Source organism: Heloderma suspectum, chromosome 8 (genome assembly GCF_057233095.1).
Source record: "Heloderma suspectum isolate Gila_16-S chromosome 8, 16-S_ref, whole genome shotgun sequence".
Taxonomy (NCBI): Eukaryota; Metazoa; Chordata; class Lepidosauria; order Squamata; family Helodermatidae; genus Heloderma; species Heloderma suspectum.
The window spans coordinates 47,890,507-47,912,716 of record NC_139465.1 but is presented as its reverse complement, the minus strand read 5'-3'; the positions used below and the strand labels follow the sequence as shown (position 1 = coordinate 47,912,716).

The 22,210-nt window shown below is 47.1% G+C and overlaps 1 protein-coding gene across 1 annotated transcript in view; it reads right to left on the bottom strand.

The window, feature by feature from the left end:
* Positions 1–22,210, bottom strand: part of KCTD19 (potassium channel tetramerization domain containing 19) — a 93,336-nt gene that overhangs the window by 39,793 nt on the left and 31,333 nt on the right. The window contains exons 9-10 of the mRNA XM_084812900.1: positions 6,206–6,309; positions 2,707–2,849 (exon numbers count right to left, since the gene is read on the bottom strand). Coding sequence (XP_084669026.1) covers positions 2,707–2,849; positions 6,206–6,309 — 247 coding nt within the window. The remainder of the gene's footprint in view (positions 1–2,706; positions 2,850–6,205; positions 6,310–22,210) is intronic.

The window sequence follows — 22,210 nt, the reverse complement described above, 5'->3', positions numbered from 1 at the left end:
GCCCTGGGATGTTTTAAGGGGCAGGAACCAGGGAGGAAATTTCATGATGCCCCCTGTGCGTGTAATGGCCTTTCACAGAAAAGTAGCCACCCTGTGAAAAGGTAAGGAATGGAATATAACAAGACAGAAACAATTGTGTAAAGGAGCCTAATCCTGCGATGAAACTGGATGGAGAAAGCCCTGGTATAGAGGCGGATTTCTACCCCCATGGGATGAACCCCTGAGAGTTGTTGAAGTTGACTTGCAAACAAGACAGAAGAAGCTCAGGCTACTACAGGAGCTGGGGAAGAAGAGGCTGATGCATCGTTACTGCTTCTGTTACATGAGAATACTGGTCTTGAAATATCAGATTTGGATGAGCCAATATGGGAATGCTGGGAGTTGTAGGACTCTTTTCTAGCTAACATACACAGGATTGTGCCTTTAATCACTTAGTTTGTCCCTTGCACTGAGGTTCTAGTTGTTTTTTTGGTGGGGGATATTCAGAAATTACATCCTCCACCCACAGTCTGGACTGGAGTGGCACAGTGCATAAACTGCAGCCCTGTGGACACATGTGTGCCACTGAACCCAGTGGGACTTACTACCAAGTAAACACGCATAGGACTGGGTTGCTAACATATTTAGGAGCACCAGAGTATTTAGAAAGATGTTAAATCCACTGACAGTGCTGCTTATGCATCAATCTAGTCTCTTCCTTGCGAAGCGTCATCCCAAGAAGCCCCAGATCTATTTCGCAGTGCCAATGGAAAGCTTTCCTCCCTTCAGCTTAATTGCCATGCAGGGGAGTAATTTTTCAGGGGGGTTACAACTGTGCCCCCCCAACACAGACACACGCACGCACACAACACAGGAGATAAACTGGGGGGGGGGGACTTCTATTGGTGCCAATGGAAGCTATTTTCCTCCAGGAAGGAAAGAGAGAGGGGAGTAGGGAAGAAAGAGAGAAAAATATGCTTATTGCCTTCCTAAAAGATGTAAGAATCTGGGAAAGTGTCTGATAGATCCTAACGATGTGTGTGTGTGGTAGGTCTCTTTCTGATCTTTGTATGTCTCCCTACCCTATACTGTGGCATATAGGGAGGTGGTACCTAGTGTGCTCTGCTTGTGTCTTCCTTTGTGGGTGTCTATGGGTGTCATCACACGGGGCTTTTATCCTGTGACTGAGACTAGTCAGTCAAAGAGTTTGCAGGTTCTGCACATGACTTTGCCAACCTCCAGCGCCTCTCTCGTCCTTTCCAAGCAATTTTGTGGGTTAATTTGAAACAGAAATAAACTAGTAATAAACAGATCCATTTTGGATTTTCCATGAAAAAACCACCCACAATAAGAAGAGGTAGTCCACAGCACCATCTTGTGGCTGCATAAATGAAACATATAGAACTTCTGGATAAAGGGAGAAAGGGGGGGGGGTGCAGGGAATGGAACACGTCATGATCCTGCGAAGGAAATGGAGTCAGAAAGGCCCGGTACAGTCGTGGGATTTCTGCACCAAGTGATGACACCCTATACGTATGTGTTGGGGAGAAAAGCCACAAGTCCCGACCACATGGAAAGACAGCTCCAGAAAGTGCGGAACAGAGAAGGGGAGAGAGCCATTCTTCCCCTTCCTGCCTCTGCTGTCTCTTCCCCTTTCTCTTTCCAGGCTCCTTCTGCCTTCTCCATGCTGCCCATTCCTTCCTCCATCCTTCGCCTCCCTCTGATCCTCACCACCGAACCAGCCTGCTTCTTCCTTTTTTCGAATCGTCCCCTTTACTCTCCTTCCTAAACTTCTTTCTTAACCCCGCCCCCTCCATTCAACCTTGTGTTAAAATAGAATTTGTCTTTTAGTTTAGCCCTAATATAACACAACTCAACACACCAATAATGAAGCGTTTCACAGCTAATACTAACGCACTACTATGCAAAACAAAGCTAGTCCCAGTATGGCTGGTTTCCTCTTTGCCATCTGAGGACTTCAGAAGGCAAGCTAACTTTCTATTTATAGCCAGAAGAAGCCTTGCCAGTACTTCTTTTGGACAGATATTTAACATTGTTTTGATTATATGGTCACTGGAGAAAGAGAGAGAGAAAGAGAGATGAAATCCAGAATTCCTGATGAGGCCTCAGGATTGCCCATGATTTAAGAAAGAATGATAAGTTATGTCCTGTAAAAAGGATAGAAGGGCCGTAGAGCCCCCTCCTCAAATAAATGGTCCAAATTATTGTGCAGGATATTGCCTACTTGCTAAGTGTGGCCCTACCCTATCCACTATACAGTATCTGAACAAGCTGTTCACCAACTCTGTATGGAAACTGACTGAAGGAAGATCTCAAGGAATTCCAGGGATCTTGATTCTCATAAACCCACATAAGAGGGGAGGCATTGATTTCTCCAGTTCAAAAACGCTAAGCCATCGTCAGAATCCTAGATAGCTGTGTCCTGTGCATGTCTGCTGGGACTTGCTGAAAAGGTAGATAACCCTTTTCACCTGGGTACCACCTTTGAAAAGCTAGTGTGCAGTAGGCAGGAATCTCTTACACTGAATTCTGAAAGATCACTCAAATGAGTTTCCTTGGTACTTAACTTTTTATATATTGCTTAAAATGTGCTGGTACTTACAAGTAATCATATTCCACTGTGTAAGCGTGAGCTTATATGATTCATATCACTGCACACCAAACAGGCAATCACAGAATATAGCACAGGATAACATTTTCACTTACTTAAATTCAGAAGGTAAGAACAACTTGCCAAGCCTAAGAAAGTTGAGGATGTATCGAAACATTTGTCCATCTCCATGGATGAGTAGGCTCTGACCATAAGCAATCCAAAAAACCTTTTTGCAATTTGACAGCAGCTCTGGAAACTGTCAAAAAATGAAACAAAATCAAGACCTTTAAGAAGAAATGAAAGCATAACCTGTTTGAAATAAAGAGGGTTTTTTTTTTTCAAATCATCCTCTTTCCACCAGCTCTTCTCCTAGCCAAGGAAAATGACTAAAGCTGATGGATCAGAGCATTCTGTTAAAGAACTGGCCAGCATAACATACGGATCACAGTGCAACCATCTCATATGCAACCATGTACCATCCATGCTATTATCATGATGTCCATAATCCGTGTGGGTGCCATATTGGCTTTGCATGCAGAAAGTCCTAGATCTATGCAAAGTATGTGCTCCAACCACTGCATTATAGTATCTCAATTTTCAGAGGGGTAGCGATGTTTGTTGCAGCAAAACCAGCAAACTGTCTTAAAGACTAGCGCGTTTATTATGGCATAAACTTTCATCCATTTCATCAGATGCATGAAGTATTATCCTGAGCTGCAGGTATAACAGAAGCTTATCCCGAGTTGCAGGTCCATGAAAGCTTCTGCCATAATATTTAGTTAGTCTTTTAAGGTGCCACAACTCTCTTTCTTATTTATGGTATCTCAAGTAGGGAAAGGCCTCTCTCTGCCTGAGCTGTTGGAGAGCTGCTGTCCCAGTTGGCAGTACCAGGCCAGTTGGACCAAGACTCTAGCTTAGTAAAAGGCAGCTTCATAGGTTCATATGAACTATATCACCAGAACTCTGGGGGATGGGGGGATTTGAATTTACTCTGACATTAAAAGATTCTAGCTAACATGTCAGTAAGAAACTTTCATCCTGATATGCTTGGTTTTGATGGACTTGCACTGTGAAGGGGTCAAATCCAAGGATGTTTTTATCCCATGCTTAGAGCCACTTTTCTAAAACTGATGTAGAAAAGGTGGCCCTAAGGTTAAAAACTGGCTAACTGGTTAAAGGACAGAAAGTAGAGAGTAAGAATAAGTGGTCAGTTCTCACGATGGAGTGATGTAAACAGTGGAGCCACCAAGGATCTGGAGCTTTTAAACTTGTTCATAAATCATCTGGAGTTCAGGGTGAGCAATGAGATGGCCAGGTTTGCTGATGACACCAAATTACTGAGGGAGGTTAAAATGAAAAGGGATTGCAAAGGACTCCAAAAGGATCTCTCCTGACTGGGGGAATTGGAATTAAAATGGAAAATGCAACTGAATGCCAGCAAGTGTAACACGATGCACATTGGAGCAAAAAATCATCGTTTCACATGTATGCTGATGGGGTCTGAGCTGACTTGGGTTGCTGATCAGGAAAGGGCCTTGGGGTTATGATGGACAGCTTGATGAAAATATCAGCCCATGGCTGCTGTGAAAACCGCAAACTATGCTATTAAGAATAATTAGGAGAGGTCTCGAACATAAAACTGCCAATAACAGCATGCCCTTTATACATCTCTATGGTGTGACCACACTCTGAATACTGTGTACAGTTCTGGTCACCACACCTCAAGAAGGATATTGTAGAACTAGACCAAGTGTAGAAAAGGGCAACCAAAATTATAAAAAGGCAACTCCCCTATGACGAATAGTTAGAACATCTGGGCCCATCTACATGGGAGGTTTTCTCTGATGCTGCTGTGGCTTAAAGTCAATAGGGACACATGGCGTTGTGGCCATGCTGCAGCAAAGCTGCTGTTTCCAGCCTGAAACCTGGAGTTTTTTCACAGGTGATTTGTGCTGCATCTTCCCTGTAAGCTGACTTCCACCCGCTTCCAGTGCAGTCTGCCCCATATCCCCGAACTAAATGTGACTTCTTATGTGTGTGTGTTTTTTAATGGAGTGGGGTGTTCTGCTGTTGCATCAGTGTACGTGGGCTGCCCCCTTGGTTTTTTCCCCACCACATCCCTGCTTTGTGGAATGGCGGCAGTGGGGCTTGGGGGTCATTGCCCTCAAGTGCACTTGCGCAAAGACTAGAACTCCTGCCAAAGGGTAAAGACAAGCTCAGCATCCCTACTCGGAAGTAAGCCAACAGCTGATTGCCCCAGTTTAATTTTTAATTTAACTTGCTCCACATCGTTTTTTTTCCAAGGGCGCCAGGTTGGGGAAGTAACTGGTTGTCTCCTCACATATCACTGAGCATGGAAAGGGGGACTGTGGAGGGAAGCAAGCCTGTTATTCTCAACGGGTGCTGCTTCTGTGCTGCTGCTGCTTCTCCTGGTGCCTTGTCTCCTCCCTTTCCTGCATTCTTTAGTTATCACTATTGATATAGCAAAATACTGAGGCTGCAGAGTCCCACTCCTGGCCACCTCCTCTCGCTAGATAGCTAGTACTTGAAACAGCGCTTCTCCCATTTTCTCAACGGTAAAAAAACCCTCTCAATGGGGAGGGGGAAGAAGGCAACAGAGGCAGACTGAGAATGGGTGAAGCAGCTAAATCACTGTATTTGCTCCCTGGAAAAGGAGAAAGGGGTGGGAGCTGGGATGGAGCAAAATTGTGCTGGTGGGGTGCTCTCATGGGGAGCCTTCAGATGCTGTTGGGGATAATAATGTGGTAGCAGGGTGGGGGGGGGAAGCCTGGGCAGGGGCAGGAAACAGGCCTCTGTCATTGGTTGAGCAGCACCTGCTGGCTTGATGACGTTCAGTTCTACTTCCCCCAGCCAACCTGGAAGTATGTTGCTTTCAAGTGCTGTGTGACCTATGAAAAGTGGATTTTAAAGGTATGGTACACTCGGCTTTTCTTGCTTCGTGTGTCCCTGAAGGACCAAAGCCAATTCCATGAAAATCCGGATAATACGCCAACACACCTCCATCCACTGTTGTGAAGATCCCTCCCACCCCAGGACTGTTCAGCTTAGAAAAAAGGCACAGGGGTGGGTGGAACATGGTAGAGGTATGCAAAATTATGCACGGTGTAGAGAGAGTGTATAGGGAGTTGTTTCTCTCACTCTCTCAAAATGCTAGAACCCTAGGGGGTCCTCCCATGAAGCTGACTGGTGGGAGATTCAGGACAGACAAAAGGAAGAGCTTCCTCACACAGCACATAGCCAAACTATGGAATTTTCTACCACAACATGTAGCGATGGCCACCAACTGGGATGGCCTTAAAAGGGGGTTGGACAAATTCCTGGAGAAGGCTCTCAGTCACGATAGGCATATATCACTTCCAGTATCACAGGTGGGATGCTTCCAAATGCCAATCGGCAGGGAACACAAACAAGCAGGTGGGTGCTGTTGTGCTCCTGTGCTGCTTGCAGGCTTCGCACTGGTGCATCTGGTTGGCACAGCGGGAACAGAATGCTGGACTAGGGAGGCCTTTGGTCTGATCCAGCAGGGCTCTTTTTAAGTTCCTAAGGTTCAGCCTACACAAAGGCAACATAAACATAATTTAAGAATGGTACCTTTAATAAAGTTTGTAAGTAAGTTGCATACCAGTGACTTCCTACATACACTTTGACAATATGATGGAGTGAAAAGGCAGTTATTTCTGCTTCCCAGTCTGCATCTAGAAGACACAATTCAAAATTGGACAGCATACAATTTTGAATGCATTTATGCTTTTGTAGCACAGCGGTGTGCGTTCATGGGGGTGGGCGGATACATGATTAACAGCCTGATCCACAAAATTCCTGTCTGCTGCAAGCACTTGTGCAGTGTTTGAACTATGAAGTAGCAGAAGAGAATCTACAGCATTTCCACTGAGCAATGCATTAATCTTTCCCTTTCTTTCTCTTCCTCCCCTCCTTTTGCCCTTAGATCAGGGCTGATTTGTCTCAGCTCATGGGGGTCTTAGTTTTCAGCTAGCTCATCTAGAAGTTCAGGATCACAGCAACTGAAAAGCAAAGGAGACTTCTATTCCCACACTCCACCCTGTGGATTCTCAGTCTTGTCAGATGTTTGTGTTTTCTTTTGGTTTTTTACATGCTGAACAATTGTTAGTGTGTGTCTGTGTGTGGTGGTGGTGGTGGGGAGCCTCTGCTTTGAGAGGACAGCAGGAAATATATACTAGTGCTGTTACAATAGTTGCTAAGGGCGCAATCCTACCAGGATGCCAGACAGCCTCTGAACTCGGAGGCTAGCGGGCCTCCTATGCAGAGCGGGAGGAGTGCAGAGGCGATCTTCAGCTCTGTGATCTTCCTGCCCTGCATTTTCACTAGATGGGTGTTTTGCTAGACAGGCATTTTCACTAGATAGGCGTTTTCGCCCATCTAGCTGAGGGGTTGGGGGGGGCAGGGAAGGAGGCTGGGGAAGCCAGAGGATTCCTCGTAAATGAGCCTCCCAGTCCCCTCCCCTCTCCTGGCATGCCCCCTTTCCCCCCTCTCTGAGGTTGCCTTTGTGACTTTGAAGAGGCAACTGGTGCAGTTCTCTCCTCGCTGGCTGTGCGGGGCAGGGGGCGGGGAGCTCCAACGCCTGGGTCTGAGGTCAGAGCACTGTCTCCAACCTTGGATCCAGGAATCTGAAATACCCTATAGCCCCCAAAGCACTGTCTAGGGGCCATATACTTGTTCTGTAAGTGTGTTTTCATTTTTTACAGTTACGCTTTCTATCTAACTGAAATTTAAGTTTCACAAGAAAGTAACAGCTGAAGTATAAATATTCAGAAAAGGAAGAAATGTATATACCAGTATGAATTGGAAGACTGCTACAATTACTTACTTTTGTGTGGAATTCTGATTGTGCAGTAAATCAGAGTATTATGATCATAAATAAACTCTTTCAGAACACTGTATGTGTTTGGTGCCACATACCTCCAGATAAGTGCATCCATAATTTCAGTCTTATTATTTAAAACTGTGATATTACTTATTTGCAACATTTACAACTTTGTGGGGAAACCAGCATTTTTCTTACCATGTTCTCAGAACCTCATGGAGGGCATTCCTTACCTCTATGGCACCTCCATCTGGAGCATGTAGGCAAGTTCTCTAGGGGGAAACACCACCCTGTCCTCCCAGACCAGACTGGAGAACTAACAAACCCTCAGCCCTGCACTGCAGAAAAAAGTGCCAACAGAAACTGCACCAACTGGCATGTTACAGAAGCAAGTTAACAGCAAAACATTAACACTATCTATAAAATAGCCCATCTGCCACCCTTCATGTGCAGCAATGGCAGAAGCCATAAACCTGATTCCTGAAGGAGTTGGTGCACTGACCTCAGAAGACAATGTGGGTGGAATGCCCTCAGTGAGCAGGGCCAGCCTTCTCACAAGGTAGAGTGAGGCAGTGGTCTCGGTCAGCATTTGCTGGGAGGTGGCCACAAGGCGTTGGAGGTAGGGGTGCACGAAAGCCACTTACCTGGTCTCGCAGCTTGCTTCGTGGTAGGGGGGAGGCGCTTCGCTGCTCCCCCCGAAGTTCAGGCCAGGGGGGTGGCTTCCCGCCTCGCCCGGCCGAAATTCAGGCCGGGGAGGAGGCGCCTCGCCTCGCCTCGCCCGGCCACGAAATAAAAAGTTTAAAAAAAAAAAACACCCCCGTGATAGGCTACGTGACGATTAACGTAGCCTATCACGGCTGACTTTGCAAATCTAGCCGTGATAGGCTACGTTAATCATCACGTAGCTATCACGGGGGCGTATTTTTTTTTTCTTTTATTGGAATGGCGGCGGCGGCAGCCGGTCGAAAGTCCGGCTGCCGCCTCTGTCCCTGTCGAAGACCTGCTGAACCACCGCCGGGACCCGCAGCTGGGAGGGACATTTGGGAAAGGTAAGTCCCATCCCGGGGGGGGGGCGGGGGGATGCGGAGAATTTCTCCCCGAAACTACTTCGGGGGGCCGAATACGTTGGCACTCGGCCCCCCGAAGTTTCGGGGAGAAATTCTCCCCCATCCCTAGTTGGAGAACAGAGCTGTAGGCCAAGGGGCCTGCCCTGTACTCCCTAACGTAGCTTGCTACCTTCAGGTGGAATGGAAGGTGCTGTCCCACTGCCAGTGTTGAAGGAAGATTCCAGTTGACTTTTGTACAGAGAACGGGCAGGGACACAATCTAGTCCTTCACCTCAGGCAACAAAAATGTCTTAGGCCGGCCCTGTGCATGAGGCTCAGAACAGAAATTCACAGTAAGAAAATTTCCATTTTCTCCAGAGGCTCACAGAGGGTGATCATGACTTCAGGATGTAGCAGAATCGTAGGATAACTGTGACTTCTCTCAGCTGATGCTGGTTGTCTACATACGGGAAGGAGGAGGCCACTCTGAAGTGGGGATGGACGGATTGTGCAAAATCTGTTCTGTCTGTGCTTCATAGATTTGTCAGGCACCTTTCGTTTTGTCATCCACCCACTGACGGAATTGGATTTTTTTTCAGTCTCCGAATTTGTGCAAATTCACATGCGCAAAAATGCACACATTCCCCCCAAATGCACAAATTCCCCCAAATGAGCATTTTTACTCTTTAGCCTATGGGGGAAATGTGTGTTTTCAGCCAGTTTTTTTTTTTTTTTAAGAAATGTGTATTTTTTCTACAACAAAACTTGTGCAAAATTCCCGAAGGTTAGAAAAATGATCCGCAAGTCCATGGAACCCGCCCGAGAGGGGAAAAGCCAGTCCACTGCAGAATCCACAGGTCGGATTCATAAAAACCCAAACTAATTTGGTTCAATTGCAGATTTCTCCGACATCCCTACTTTGAAGAGACAACGGTGAGCAGCCACCTCTGCCATAGACTTGGTAAAGTTCCATGCAGTTGCTGCCAAGCACAACACTGAAAATGCCTGCCACCTACAACAAAGCATATGTAGCAATGTGGTCTTATTAAAATTTGGAAATAAGCATCTGTTAAGTCTATGGACTTTCCCCAAGAGACTTTCTGCCTCCTTGCAAGAGATTGCGTCAGGCACACACACCCTACTGAGAGAGGATGAAGACACCTTCCCAGGTAAACCATTGGCGTGCTGCACCATTGAGCTGCCTGCCTGCTACCTGGGGCTGCTCCAGGGTGACCTCTGGGGCCAGAGAATGCTGCCACCTTGCACGATCAGACCACTGACTCCGCACTCCCTCCAAGGGACCTTCTGCCTCCTTGCAAGAGTTGCCCCAGTTGCCTTTGAGGGAGCCAGTTCGGTGGTAAATGAGGGCAAAGCCCATCCTGTTGGACAGAGGGGGGGAGCTACCTGCACATCTGCCAGTTTGCTGTATATAAGATTAGACCTGCAGTTATTATCTGTTGGCAGGAGATATGTTTTTAAAATGGACAGCAAGATGGAGGGATACAGGGAGCAGACCCTGGAACAGTAGAGTGCAGAGGGAGATATGGCGGTGGGAGTGTGATTTTGTGGGCATTGCACCCTTAGGAGAACAGTGATTATATTTGGCTGAATGGAGGCTGCCTGTATGAGGAAATAGGTATGGTTGCTAGCTGCTAGCTTTGTTATATATACTTTTAGATAAAGGGTTTGTCTCGCCTCTCTTACTGGATAGAACATTTTGGTGATGAAGAATAGCTCTTTTACCACTGAACCCACCTGCATCTTTTCTTCAAAGCCCAGGTGAGCCTCCAATTACATTCCGCTTGGATTTAGATGTTTGAAAATTACTTGTTTGCAGACAGGGATAAGGAGCTCTCTCAAGCAAGAAAATGTGCATTGCTTACCCATTGTTTGGGCGTTGAAGGTCTGCAAACTTCCCCTTGCTGATGATGAATATGAGACTGCATGCATTGCTTTAAAGAACATTTTTGAATGTGCCAAAAGTGAATGTGGTAGCTAATTGCGACAAATTTTGCCAGCATGAGGAGAAACGGGGGGAGTCTATACTACAGTATACTGCTCCTTGAGAGACTTAGGGCAATGAGATGGCCAGGTTTGCTGATGACACCAAATTACTGAGGGAGGTTAAAATGAAAAGGGATTGCAAAGAACTCCAAAAGGATCTCTCCCGACTGGAGGAATTGGAATTAAAATGGAAAATGCAACTGAATGCCAGCAAGTGTAACATGATGCACACTGGAGCAAAAAATCATTGTTTCACATGTATGCTGATGGGGTCTGAGCTGACTTGGGTTGCTGATCAGGAAAGGGCCTTGGGGTTATGATGGACAGCTTGATGAAAATATCAGCCCATGGCTGCTGTGAAAACCGCAAACTATGCTATTAAGAATAATTAGGAGAGGTCTCGAACATAAAACTGCCAATAACAGCATGCCCTTTATACATCTCTATGGTGTGACCACACTCCTACGGGGATAGGCGGCTGCCTCCGAACTCAGAGGTGACCACCTATCCAATGCAGGGCAGGAGAAGCACGGAGGGAAGCACAGCTGATTTTGGCTGTCTAGCCGTAGGAAGGCAGAGCGGGGGAGGAGGTTGCTGGACGACACATAGGATGTGTTGTACCGGCATTTCCGCCTTCACCGCCCCGGAACGCCCCCCAGAATGCTCCATTATGATCACTCCGTGCTCCTCTTCCAAGTGGGGAGTGCGGGGCTGTTCCACGCTGCCTGCGAGGCAGCGCGGAAGGGGGGGAAGGTCAGTTCTCCAGGATCCGACCGCTGAGTGTGGGCTCCAAAGTCGGTTCTCGGAAAACCACATATCTTATGGCCGTCTAGCTGCTGACTAGTGGCCATAGGATTGCTCCCTCCATGAGCTTATATAGCTTTAGAGATATGGTGGATGAGATGATTAGAGACCAGGTAACTGAGAAAACTTAACTGCCTCCTATACGAGAATGCTTATTCCTAGAGATGGATCTTACACTAGAGAAAGCTTTTAACTATTGCAACTCAAAGCGAGACAGCCCTGGCAGAAGCTAAAACAATGAATTTGGAAAAAGGGGGTGTGGTGCAAATTGTGGATCCTTGGCATAGGCGATTTCTGGATGAGACAGATGATATAGATCTGTTTCAATCTGGCTTCAGGCCTGGTTATGGGACAGATACCGCTTATTTATTTATTTATATACTGCCCAATAACTGAAGCTCTCCACGTGGTTCACAAAAATTAAAACCACAGAGTGCAACATAAAACAATATAAAATATGAAAGCTTAAAACCACAATATAACAGTACAACCAGAATTTTCCTAGCAGCAATGCAGAGATTTAAATACAGACTCAAAACACAAAAGCTAAAAGATTAAGAAGCTAAAATGCTAAAATACTGGGAGAATTAAAAGGTCTCCACCTGGCACCAGAAGGAGAACAACATATGCGCCAAACAAACCTCTCTAGGGAGTTGATTCCACAACTGGGGGGCCACAGCAGAAAAGGCCCTCTTCTTGGTAGCCACCTGCCTCACTTCCTCTGGTGGGTGCTCCTGGACAAGGACCCCTGAGGATGATCTTAGGGTCTGGGCAGGCACATATGGGAGGAGGTGATCCTTCAGATAACCTGTCCCCAAGATGTTAAGGGCTTTGAATGTTAATACCAGCACTTTGAATCGGGCCTGGAAATGGACTGGCAGTCAGTGCAGCTGGAAAAGTACTGGTGTAATGTGATCTCATTAGCCAGTCCCTCTTAATAATCTTGCTGCCCTATTTTGGAGTAGCTAAAGTTCCTGGACTGTTTTCAAAGGCAGCCCCACATATAACACATTGCAGTAATGCAGACAACAGGTTATCAGAGCATGGATAACTGTGGCTAGGCTATCTCTGTCCAGATAAGGACATAGTTGGTATACCAGCCTAAGCTGATAAAAAGTGCTCCATGCCACTAAATTCAACTGTGCCTCAAGTGACAGTTCTGGATCCAAGAGCACCCCCAGACTCTGAACCTGATCCTTTAGGGGGAGCGCAATCCCCTCCAGAACAGGTTGAACATCACCTACCCAGGCAGTCTAAACATCCACTAACAGTACCTCTGTCTTGTCTGGATTGAGTTTCAGTTTACTGGCCCTCATCCAGTCCATCACTATGCCCAGGCACAGATTCAGAACAGCCACTGCCTCAGCTGGGTTAGAAGAAAAAGAGTGGTAGGACTGGGTGTCAATCGCATATTGATGGCACCTCAACCCACACCTCCGGATAACCTCCCCCAGCGGTTTAATGTAGATGTTGAACAGCATGGGGGATAGAACAGAGCCCTTATAGAATCATAGAACAGTAGGGTTGGAAGGGGCCTACAAGGCCATCGAGTCCAACCCCCTGCTCAATGCAGGAATCCAAGTCAGAGCATCCCTGACAGATGGCTGTCCAGCCTCGTCTTGAACACCTCCAGTGTGGGAGAGCCCACCACCTCCCTAGGTCATTGGTTCCATTGTCATATTGCTCTAACCGTCAGGAAGTTTTTCCTGATGTTTAGCCGGAATCCGGCTTCCTGTAACTTGAGCCCATTATTCCGTGTCCTGCACTCTGGGATGATCGAGAAGAGATCCTGGCCTTCCTCTCTGGGACAACCTTTCAAGTACTTGAAGAGTGCTATCATATCTCCCCTCAGTCTTCTCTTCTCAAGGCTAAACATGCTCAGTTCTTTCAGTCTCTCTTTGTAGGGCTTTGTTTCCAGTCCCCTGATCATCTTTGTTGCCCTCCTCTGAACCCTCTCCAGCTTCTCTGCATCCTTCTTAAAGTGTGGTGCCCAAAACTGGACACAGTACTCCAGATGAGGCCTAACCAGTGCTGAGTAGAGGGGACCTAGGACTTCCCAGGATTTGGAAGCTCTGCTTCTATTAATGCAGCCCAAAATAGCAATGGCCTTTTTTACAGCCACATCACATGGTTGGCTCATATTCAGCTTGTGATCGACAACAATTCCAAGATTCTTCTCACTTGTAGTTGTAACTGTGCATTTGGTTTCTTTTTCCTCGGTGCAGAACTTGGCATTTATCCCGATTAAATGTCGTTCTGTTGTTTTCTGCCCAGCGCTCCAGTCTATCAAGATCACTTTCAATTTTGTTTCTGTCTTCCAAAGTATTAGGTATTCCGCCCAATTTGGTGTCATCTACAAATTTGATCAGCATTCCCTGCACCTCCTCCTCCAAGTCATTCATAAACATGTTGAAGAGCACTGGGCCCAGGACTGAGCCCTGCGGTACCCCACTCGTTACCTCTCCCCAGTTGGAGAAGGTCCCATTGAGAAGCACTCTTTGAGTCCGATTCTGTAGCCAACTGTGGATCCACTAGATCGTTGTTTCACCCAACCCACTTTGAGCTAGTTTGCTCATCAGGATATCATGGGGCACTTTGTCGAAAGCTTTGCTGAAGTCGAGGTATATGATGTCTACAGCATTCCCACAGCCCACAAGGGAGGTTACTTGATCAAAAAATGAGATCAGATTCGTCTGGCAGGACCTGTGTCCTGTTCTTGACAAATCCATGTTGGCTTTGAGTCATCACTACATTGTTTTCAAGGTGCTTCCAGATGGATTGCTTTATCATCTGCTCCAGAATTTTCCCAGGGATGGATGTCAGACTGACTGCTCTGTCGTTCCCAGGTTCCTCCTTTTTACGCTTTTTGAAGACAGGGACAACATTAGCCCTCCTCCAGTCATCTGGCACTTCACCCGTCCTCCAGGATTTCTCAAAGAGAATAGACAGCAGTTCTGAGAGTTCTTCTGCCAGTTCCTTTATTACTCTAGGACGCAGTTCCTTTGGCCCTGGAGATTTGAACTCATTCAAAGTAATCATGTGTTCCTTGACCATATGCCTATTGATCTCAGGCTGCAATCCTACCCCTTCAGCCTGTACTTCGCCTTTGCCAGGGGGCTCCTAGACCCTCTTTGGGGAGAAGACTGAGCCAAAGTAGGAATTGAGCATCTCTGCCTTTTCTTTGTCATCTGTTATCATTTTGCCATCCTTATTTAATAGCTGAACAACCATTTCTTTCCTCTGCCTTTTACTATGCACGTAGCTGAAGAAAGCCTTTTTGTTGTATTTAGCATCCCTCGCTAACCTCAGCTCGTTCTCAGCTTTAGCCTTCCTGACGCCATCCCTGTAATTCTGTGCTACCTGCCTGTACTCTTCCTTTGTTACTTGGCCTTCTTTCCGCTTCCTATGTGTGTCCTTTTTTGTTTTCAGGTCATCTCTAAGCTTTTTGTGAAGCCACATTGGCTTCTTCTTTTGTCTTCCACCTTTTTTCTTGTTGGAATTGTTTGTGATTGTGCCTTGAGAATTTCCTTTTTTAAAAACTCCCACCCATCTTGGACTCCTTTTCTCGTTAGCGTCGCTTGCCATGGGACCTTACTGATCACTGTTCTGAGTTTATTAAAATCAGCTTTCCTAAAATCCAGGGTTTGACTACGCTCGGCTTTTGCTTCCCTTAGAACCAAGAACACAAGTACAACATGGTCGCTTTCCCCCAGAGTTCCTGTAACTGCTACTTCATCCACGAAGTCATCTCTGTCGGTTAGGATCAAGTCAAGGATAGCCGATCCTCTAGTTCCTTCCTCTACTTTCTGTAGGAGGAAGCTATCCGCCACACAAGTCAGGCATTTCCTGGAGGGGCCATGTTTTGCAGAATTTGTCTCCCAACTAATATCGGGGAAATTGAAGTCCCCCATTACTACTACATCATGCTTCTTTAAAACATTGGCTATTTGCTTTTCAAAAGTTTCATCCTCGTCTTCTCCTTGATTGGGTGGCCGGTAGTAGACTCCGACCATCAGGTTCCTTTTATTCTTTGCTCCATTTATTTTGATCCAGATGCTCTCAATGGGGCTACCAAGCTCCTCCTCCTGTATTTCTGTGCAGAGATATGTATTTTTCACATACAGTGCAACCCCACCTCCCTTTCTGTTCCCCCTGTTCTTTTTGAACAAGTTATATCCTTCAATTGCTGTATTCCAGTCATGAGAGTCATCCCACCAAGTCTCAGTTATACCTATCAAGTCATAATTTCTCTCCTGTATTAAGAGTTCAAGTTCGTTCTGTTTGTTTCCCATACTCTGGGCATTAGTATATAGACATCGAAGACCATGTGCTTCATAGTCTGGCTTTCTTTCTACATGTGTCTGAACACTATTATTGGGCGCTATTAGAGCTGTTCTCTCCATTGCAGTGTATGAGCCTACGTCCATTGTTACCCCCAACTTTACATCTCCCTTCCCCGTAGGATTCAGTTTAAAGCCCTCCTGATGAAGTTCTTCATGCTGTAGCCAAACATTCTTCCCAGCCTTTGTGAGGTGCAACCCGTCCCTTGTCAACAGCCCATCTTCCAGGAAGTATAGCCTGTGGTCCCAGAATCCAAATCTCTCTCGTCGGCACCACCTTCGTAGCCAATCATTCATCAAGAGTTTTTTTTGTTCCCTTTTTATCCCTCTTCTAACCACTGGAAGGATGGATGAGAAAACTATCTGGGCCCCAAAGTTCTTGAGTTTCCTTCCCAAAGCTTCAAAGTCTGACGTGATTTCTTTGTAGCTCCGGTATAATTTGTTCCCACATGGATGAGAAGAAAGGGAGACCTGTCAGTGGGCTTTATGAGTGCAGGCAACCTTTCAGTCCCGTCTCTAATTTGTCCTCCCGGGAGACAACATACCTGGCGAGTCCACGGGTCTTTGCGACATGCTTGGGTCTCAATCCCTTGCAGCAAGGAGTGGAACCCCATGTCATAATTGCCAAGGTATAGAGCAATAATCCCCCAGCACCACCTTCTGGAATCAGCCATCCAAGTAGGAGCAGAACCACTGCAGTGCAGTGCCTCCAACTCCCAGCCCAGACAACCTATCCAGAACGTACCATGGCCGATGGTATCAAAAGCTGCTGAGGGGTCCAGGAGAATCAACAGGATTGCACCCCCCTTCTCCCAGCAGAGGTCACCGTACAGGGTGACCAAGGTAGTTTCCATCCAAAAACCAAGCCTGAAGCCCAGCTGAAATGGATCTAGATAATCTGTTTCATTCAAGAGTGCCTGGAGTTGTCCCGCAACCACCCGCTCAAGCACCTTGCCCAGGAAGGGGATGTTGGCCATCGGCCTATAGTTGTTAATGTCCTCCAGGTCCAGGTTAGGCTTTTTCAGGAGTGGCCTGATTTCTGCCTCTTTTAAAGAGGCCGGCACCACTCCCTCTCTCAAGGAGGAATTTACAACCTCCTGGACCCAGCCAAAGATTCCCTCCTTGTTTGAGCAATAACCCATGAAGGGCAAGGGTCGAGCACACAAGTGGTCGACCGGACTTGGCCATGCACCTTGTCCGCATCCTCAGGCCTCAATAATTGAAACTCATCCAATAGAACTGGACCAGATGGTGCTCTGAACGCCTCTCCCAATGGAACTGCATTAATCGTAGTGTCCAATTCATGACGAATCTGAGCGACTTTGTCTTTAAAGCGCCGTGCAAACTTGTCACAGCGTGCTCCGAGGGTTCCACAGTCTCTCTCCCTGGCCCAGAACGTAACAGGCCATGAACCACTCGGAAAAGCTCCGCTGGAGGACACTGAGAAGATGCAATGCTGGTGGAAAAGAACTGTCTCTTTGCCACCCTCACCACCACAGAGTAGGCTTGATAATGAGCTCTAACTTGTGTTTGGTCAGACCCAGCACGAGTTTTCCTCCACCTGCACTCTAGCTGTCTCCCCTCTTGCTTCATTGCCCTCAGCTCAGGTGTATACTAAGGAACTGTCAGGGCTCTGCTCAGGGGGAGAGGGTGCTTGGGCGCAACCGCATCAACCACCCGAGTCATCTCTGCATTCCACAGAGCGACTTGGGCTTTGACAGGAGCACCAGCCATACCAGCAGGAAAATGCCCTCTGGAATCCATTAGCCTCTAGGGGTGGACCACTTTAATAGGTCCCCCATCCTTGCAGAGGGGAAAGGCTGCTGAAAGTCTAAACCTCAGTAGGAAGTGATCTGACCGTGACAAGGGGAGAGATGTTAATTCCCCTACTTTCAGATCACCATCCTCTTGCACAGTCAAGAAAACCAGATCAAGCGTGTGTCCTTTTGCATGTGTTGGGCCGATGACATGTTGGGGCAGCCCCATGAAGTGGCCATGAAGTTCTGAGCCACTCCGGATACAGCAGCCTCAGCATGGAAGTTGAGATCCTCCAGATCCTAGGGGTCCTCAACACCATGTCCAAGACCACCCCTGTCAGCTCAGGCAGGGAGTCTGATGGGCAGCGGGGTGGGCAGTACACCAGCTGAATCCCTAATCTGTCTCAGGTACTCAACACAAGGTACAGACAATCAAGATCCACTAGAATGAACAGGAAGCCTAGGGAGGGAGATCGAATTCCACATCCCCCCCCTCAAGACAGTGTTGGTGCTGCATCGATACCCAAAAGGGCACAGCTGGGAGAGAGCAACCCTCCCAGTTCCCCCACCCAGGTCTCAGTAAAACATACCAGGTCAGCCCCCTTATCCACAATCAAATCATGGATGAGGGAGATTTTATTTTGGACTGACGTGGCATTCAGCAGCAGCACCACCAGACCCGAGGGCAAGCTGGTAAGGCCACCAGAAACCATCTGACTGGGGGAAGAACCAGAAGAGGGGATAGCCGTAAGGTATCTCACCCATCTTCTCCTCAGCTGGCCTGTTAATCCCCCAATGCCATACCACCCCCTACCCATGACCACAGATATGGTTGCACCCCCCCGCGACCCCCTGAGTTACTCAATGTATTTCCCAGGCACATATTAGAAATGTTAAAATATAAAATAAAATAAAAAAGCAACAGCTAAGAAGGAACAACGTTTTGTGCAAAGACGGGCATGATAAAGGACAAAGAAGGCAGGGACCTAACAGAAGCAGATGAGATTAAGATGAGGTGGTAAGAATACACAGAAGAACTATACAGGAAAGATATGAATGTCCCTGATAGCCATGATAGTGCAGTCACTGAACTTGAGCCGGGCATCCTCGAGAGTGAAGTCAAGTGGGCCTTAGGAAGCATTACTAACAACAAAGCTAGCGGAGATGATAGTCTGCCAGCTGAGCTATTTAAAATCCTAGAAGATGATGCTGTTAAAGTGCTGCACTCAATATGCCAACAAATTTGGAACACTCAACAGTGGCCACAAGACTGGAAAAGGTCAGTTTACATTCCAATTTCAAAGAAGGGCAATGCCAAAGAGTGTTCAAATTACCGTACAATTGCGCTCATTTCACATGCCAGCAAGGTGATGCTCAAAATCCTACAAGCTAGGCTTCAGCAGTATGCGAACCGAGAACTACCGGAAGTACAAGCTGGGTTTCGAAGAGGTAGAGGAACTAGAGATCAAATCGCCAACATTCGCTGCATCATGGAGAAAGCAAGAGAATTCCAGAAAAACATATATTTCTGCTTCATTGACTATGCTAAAGCCTTTGATTGTGTGGATCACAACAAACTGTGGCAAATTCTGAAAGAGATGGGGGTACCAGACCACCTTACCTGTCTCCTGAGAAACCTGTACAAGGGTCAAGAAGCAACAATAAGAACCAGACATGGAACAACCGAGTGGTTCCAAATTGGGAAAGGAATACGACAAGGCTGCATACTGTCGCCCTGCTTATTTAACTTATATGCAGACTACATCATGAGAAACGCCGGGTTGGATGAATCACAGGTCGGAATTAAGATTGCCGGGAGAATTATCAATAACCTCAGATATGCAGATGATACCACCCTAATGGCAGAAAGCGAAGAGGATCTCAAGAGCCTCTTGTTGAGGGTGAAAGAGGAGAGTGCAAAAGCTGGTTTGAAACTCAACATTAAAACAACGAAGATCATGGCATCTGGCCCCATCACTTCCTGGCATAAAGAAGGGGAAGAAATGGAAGCAGTGACAGATTTTACTTTCTTGGGCTCCAAGATCACCGCAGACGGTGACTGTAGCCATGACATTAAAAGACGCTTGCTCCTTGGGAGGAAAGCTATGGCCAACCTAGACAGCATAGTAAGAAGCAGAGACATCACCTTGCCGACAAAGGTCCATCTAATCAACGCTATGGTTTTCCCAGTAGTAATGTATGGCTGTGAGAGCTGGACTATAAGGAAGGCTGAGCGCCGAAGAATTGATGCTTTTGAACTGTGGTGCTGGAGAAGACTCTTACGAGTCCCCTGGACTGCAAGGAGGTCAAATCAGTCCATCCTAAAGGAAATCAACCCTGAGTGCTCATTGGAAGGACAGATACTGAAGCTGAAGCTGAAATATTTTGGCCACCTAATGTGAAGAGAAAACTCTCTGGAAAAGACCCTGATGCTGGGAAAGACTGAAGGCAAAAGGAGAAGGGGATGGCAGAGGATGAGATGGCTAGATAGCATCACTGATGCAATGAATATTGAGCACGCTCTGGGAGAGAACGCAGGACAGGAAGGCCTGGCGTGCTATGGTCCATGGGGTCATGAAGAGTCGGACACGACTGAACGACTGAACAACAACAACAACAAAGAAGGAACAAGTTTTCTGTCTCCTAGCTGAGCAGAACAGAGGAAGCTGCTCCAGCTGGTCTAGGGCCTATACAAGGAAGCAAGCTCCCAGAGAGTGAGCGATCAGAGCGAGCAAACAGGGCGAGCAAACAGGAGTTGGCCAGGGGAATTGCAGTGGAACAGGAGACAAAGGCAAAGCGGTGAGTGGGCTGGAGTAAGCCCAGGGGGCTGTCCTTGCCATTCTGAGTTGCCATGTGCATGCCATGTGCTTCTGAGAGCTCCAGTTGAATTGAGTGTGTGTGGCTTGAGGACTCCCAGCAGCTGTGTGGGCAGAAAGTTTCAGTCTGTTTTCTGTCTCCTAGCTGAGCAGAGCAGAGGAAGCTCCAGCTGGTCTAGGGGCTATACAAGGAAGCAAGCTCCCAGAGAGCAAGTGATCAGCACGAGCAAAAAGGAGTTGGCCAAGGGAGTTCAGCAGGGAAGGTCAAGGGGGAGGACCCTAACGTGTGTTTTTTTCTGGTGTTTTTTTTTTTCCATTTTTTAAAAATTTCTTTTTCTTGTAACACACACTTCCATACCAGTGGGGCTCTGTTTTTAACCTCCAGTGAACAGAATCATAGAATCATAGAATAGTAGGGATGGAAGGGGCCTACAAGGCCATCGGGTCCAACCCCCTGCTCAATGCAGGAATCCAAGTCAGAGCATCCCTGACAGATGGCTGTCCAGCCTCGTCTTGAAGGCCTCCAGTGTGGGAGAGCCCACCACCTCCCTAAGTAATTGACTCCATTGTCATACTGCTCTGACAATCAGGACGTTTTTCCTGATGTTCAGCCAGAATCTGGCTTCCTGGAACTTGAGCCCATGATTCCGTGTCTTGCATTCAGGGATGATTGAGGAGAGATCCTGGCCTTCCTCTCTGGGACAATCTTTCAAGTACTTGAAGAGCGCTATCCTATCTCCCCTCAGTCTTCTCTTCTCAAGGCTAAACATACCCAGTTCTTTCAGTCTCTCTTCATAGGGCTTTGTTTCCAGTCCCCCGATCAACTTTGTTGCCCTCCTCTGAACCTGCTCCAGTTTGTCTGCATCCTTCTTAAAATGTGGTGCCCAGAACTGGACACAGTACTCCAGATGAGGCCTAACCAGTGCTGAGTAGAGGGCAACTAGTACTTCCCAGGGTTTGGAAGCTATGTTTCTATTAATGCAGCCCAAAAGAGCATTGGCCTTTTTTGCAGCCACATCACATTGTTGGCTCATATTCAGCTTGTGATCGACAACAATTCCAAGATCCTTCTCGCTTGTAGTGTGGTTGAGCCACGTATCCCCCATCTTGTAACTGTGCATTTGTTTTCTTTTTTCTCAGTGCAGAACTTGGCATTTATCCCGATTAAATGTCATGCTGCTGTTTTCTGCCCAGCGCTCCAGTCTATCCAGATCACTTTGAATTTTGTTTCTGTCTTCCAAAGTATTAGCTATCCCGCCCAATTTTGTGTCATCTGCAAATCTGATCGGCATTCCCTGCACCTCCTCCTCCAAGTCATTCATAAACATGTTGAAGAGCACTGGGCCCAGGACTGAGCCCTGCGGTACCCCACTCATTACCTCTCCCCAGTTGGAGAAGGTCCCATTGATAAGCATTCTTTGAGTCCGATTCTGTAGCCAACAAAGAAGTCAAAGCACAGGCTATTCCAGTACAATCAGAAAGCTAGAAACATAAAGGGAATAGAGATTATGGAAGGAAAAGACTCTCCAGTGGTGGTGACCTGCAAGCTCTGTGCCATGTTTCTTGCCTGAGATCAGCATGGCCTACATGTGCAACAAGTGCAAGCTGATCACGCTGCTGGAAGAAAAAGTAAGAGGAATGGAGTGGTGACTGTCAACCCTCCAGGGAATAAGAGAACACAAAGAGTTCTTGGACAGAATGGTGGAACTACAGCAGCAAAGTGAAGAACAGAAGCTAGAAGAGCAACAGGAAGCTGAGGCAGAAGAGGAAAATGGTGAGGTGAGGAAAAATGAAGGAGAGGATACTCCTTGGAAAAGGGTGACAGTTAGGAGCAGAAGAACTAGAAGCCGCTTGGCACCAGTGGATGCAGTGGAGCTATGGAACCGTTTCCAGGTACTTGAGGATGAGACTGGAGGACAGCTTGCAGAGGAAGAATTACAGCATGAAAGCAAGAAAGAGGCTGCAGGTCAGTCAAACAGAGGCGAT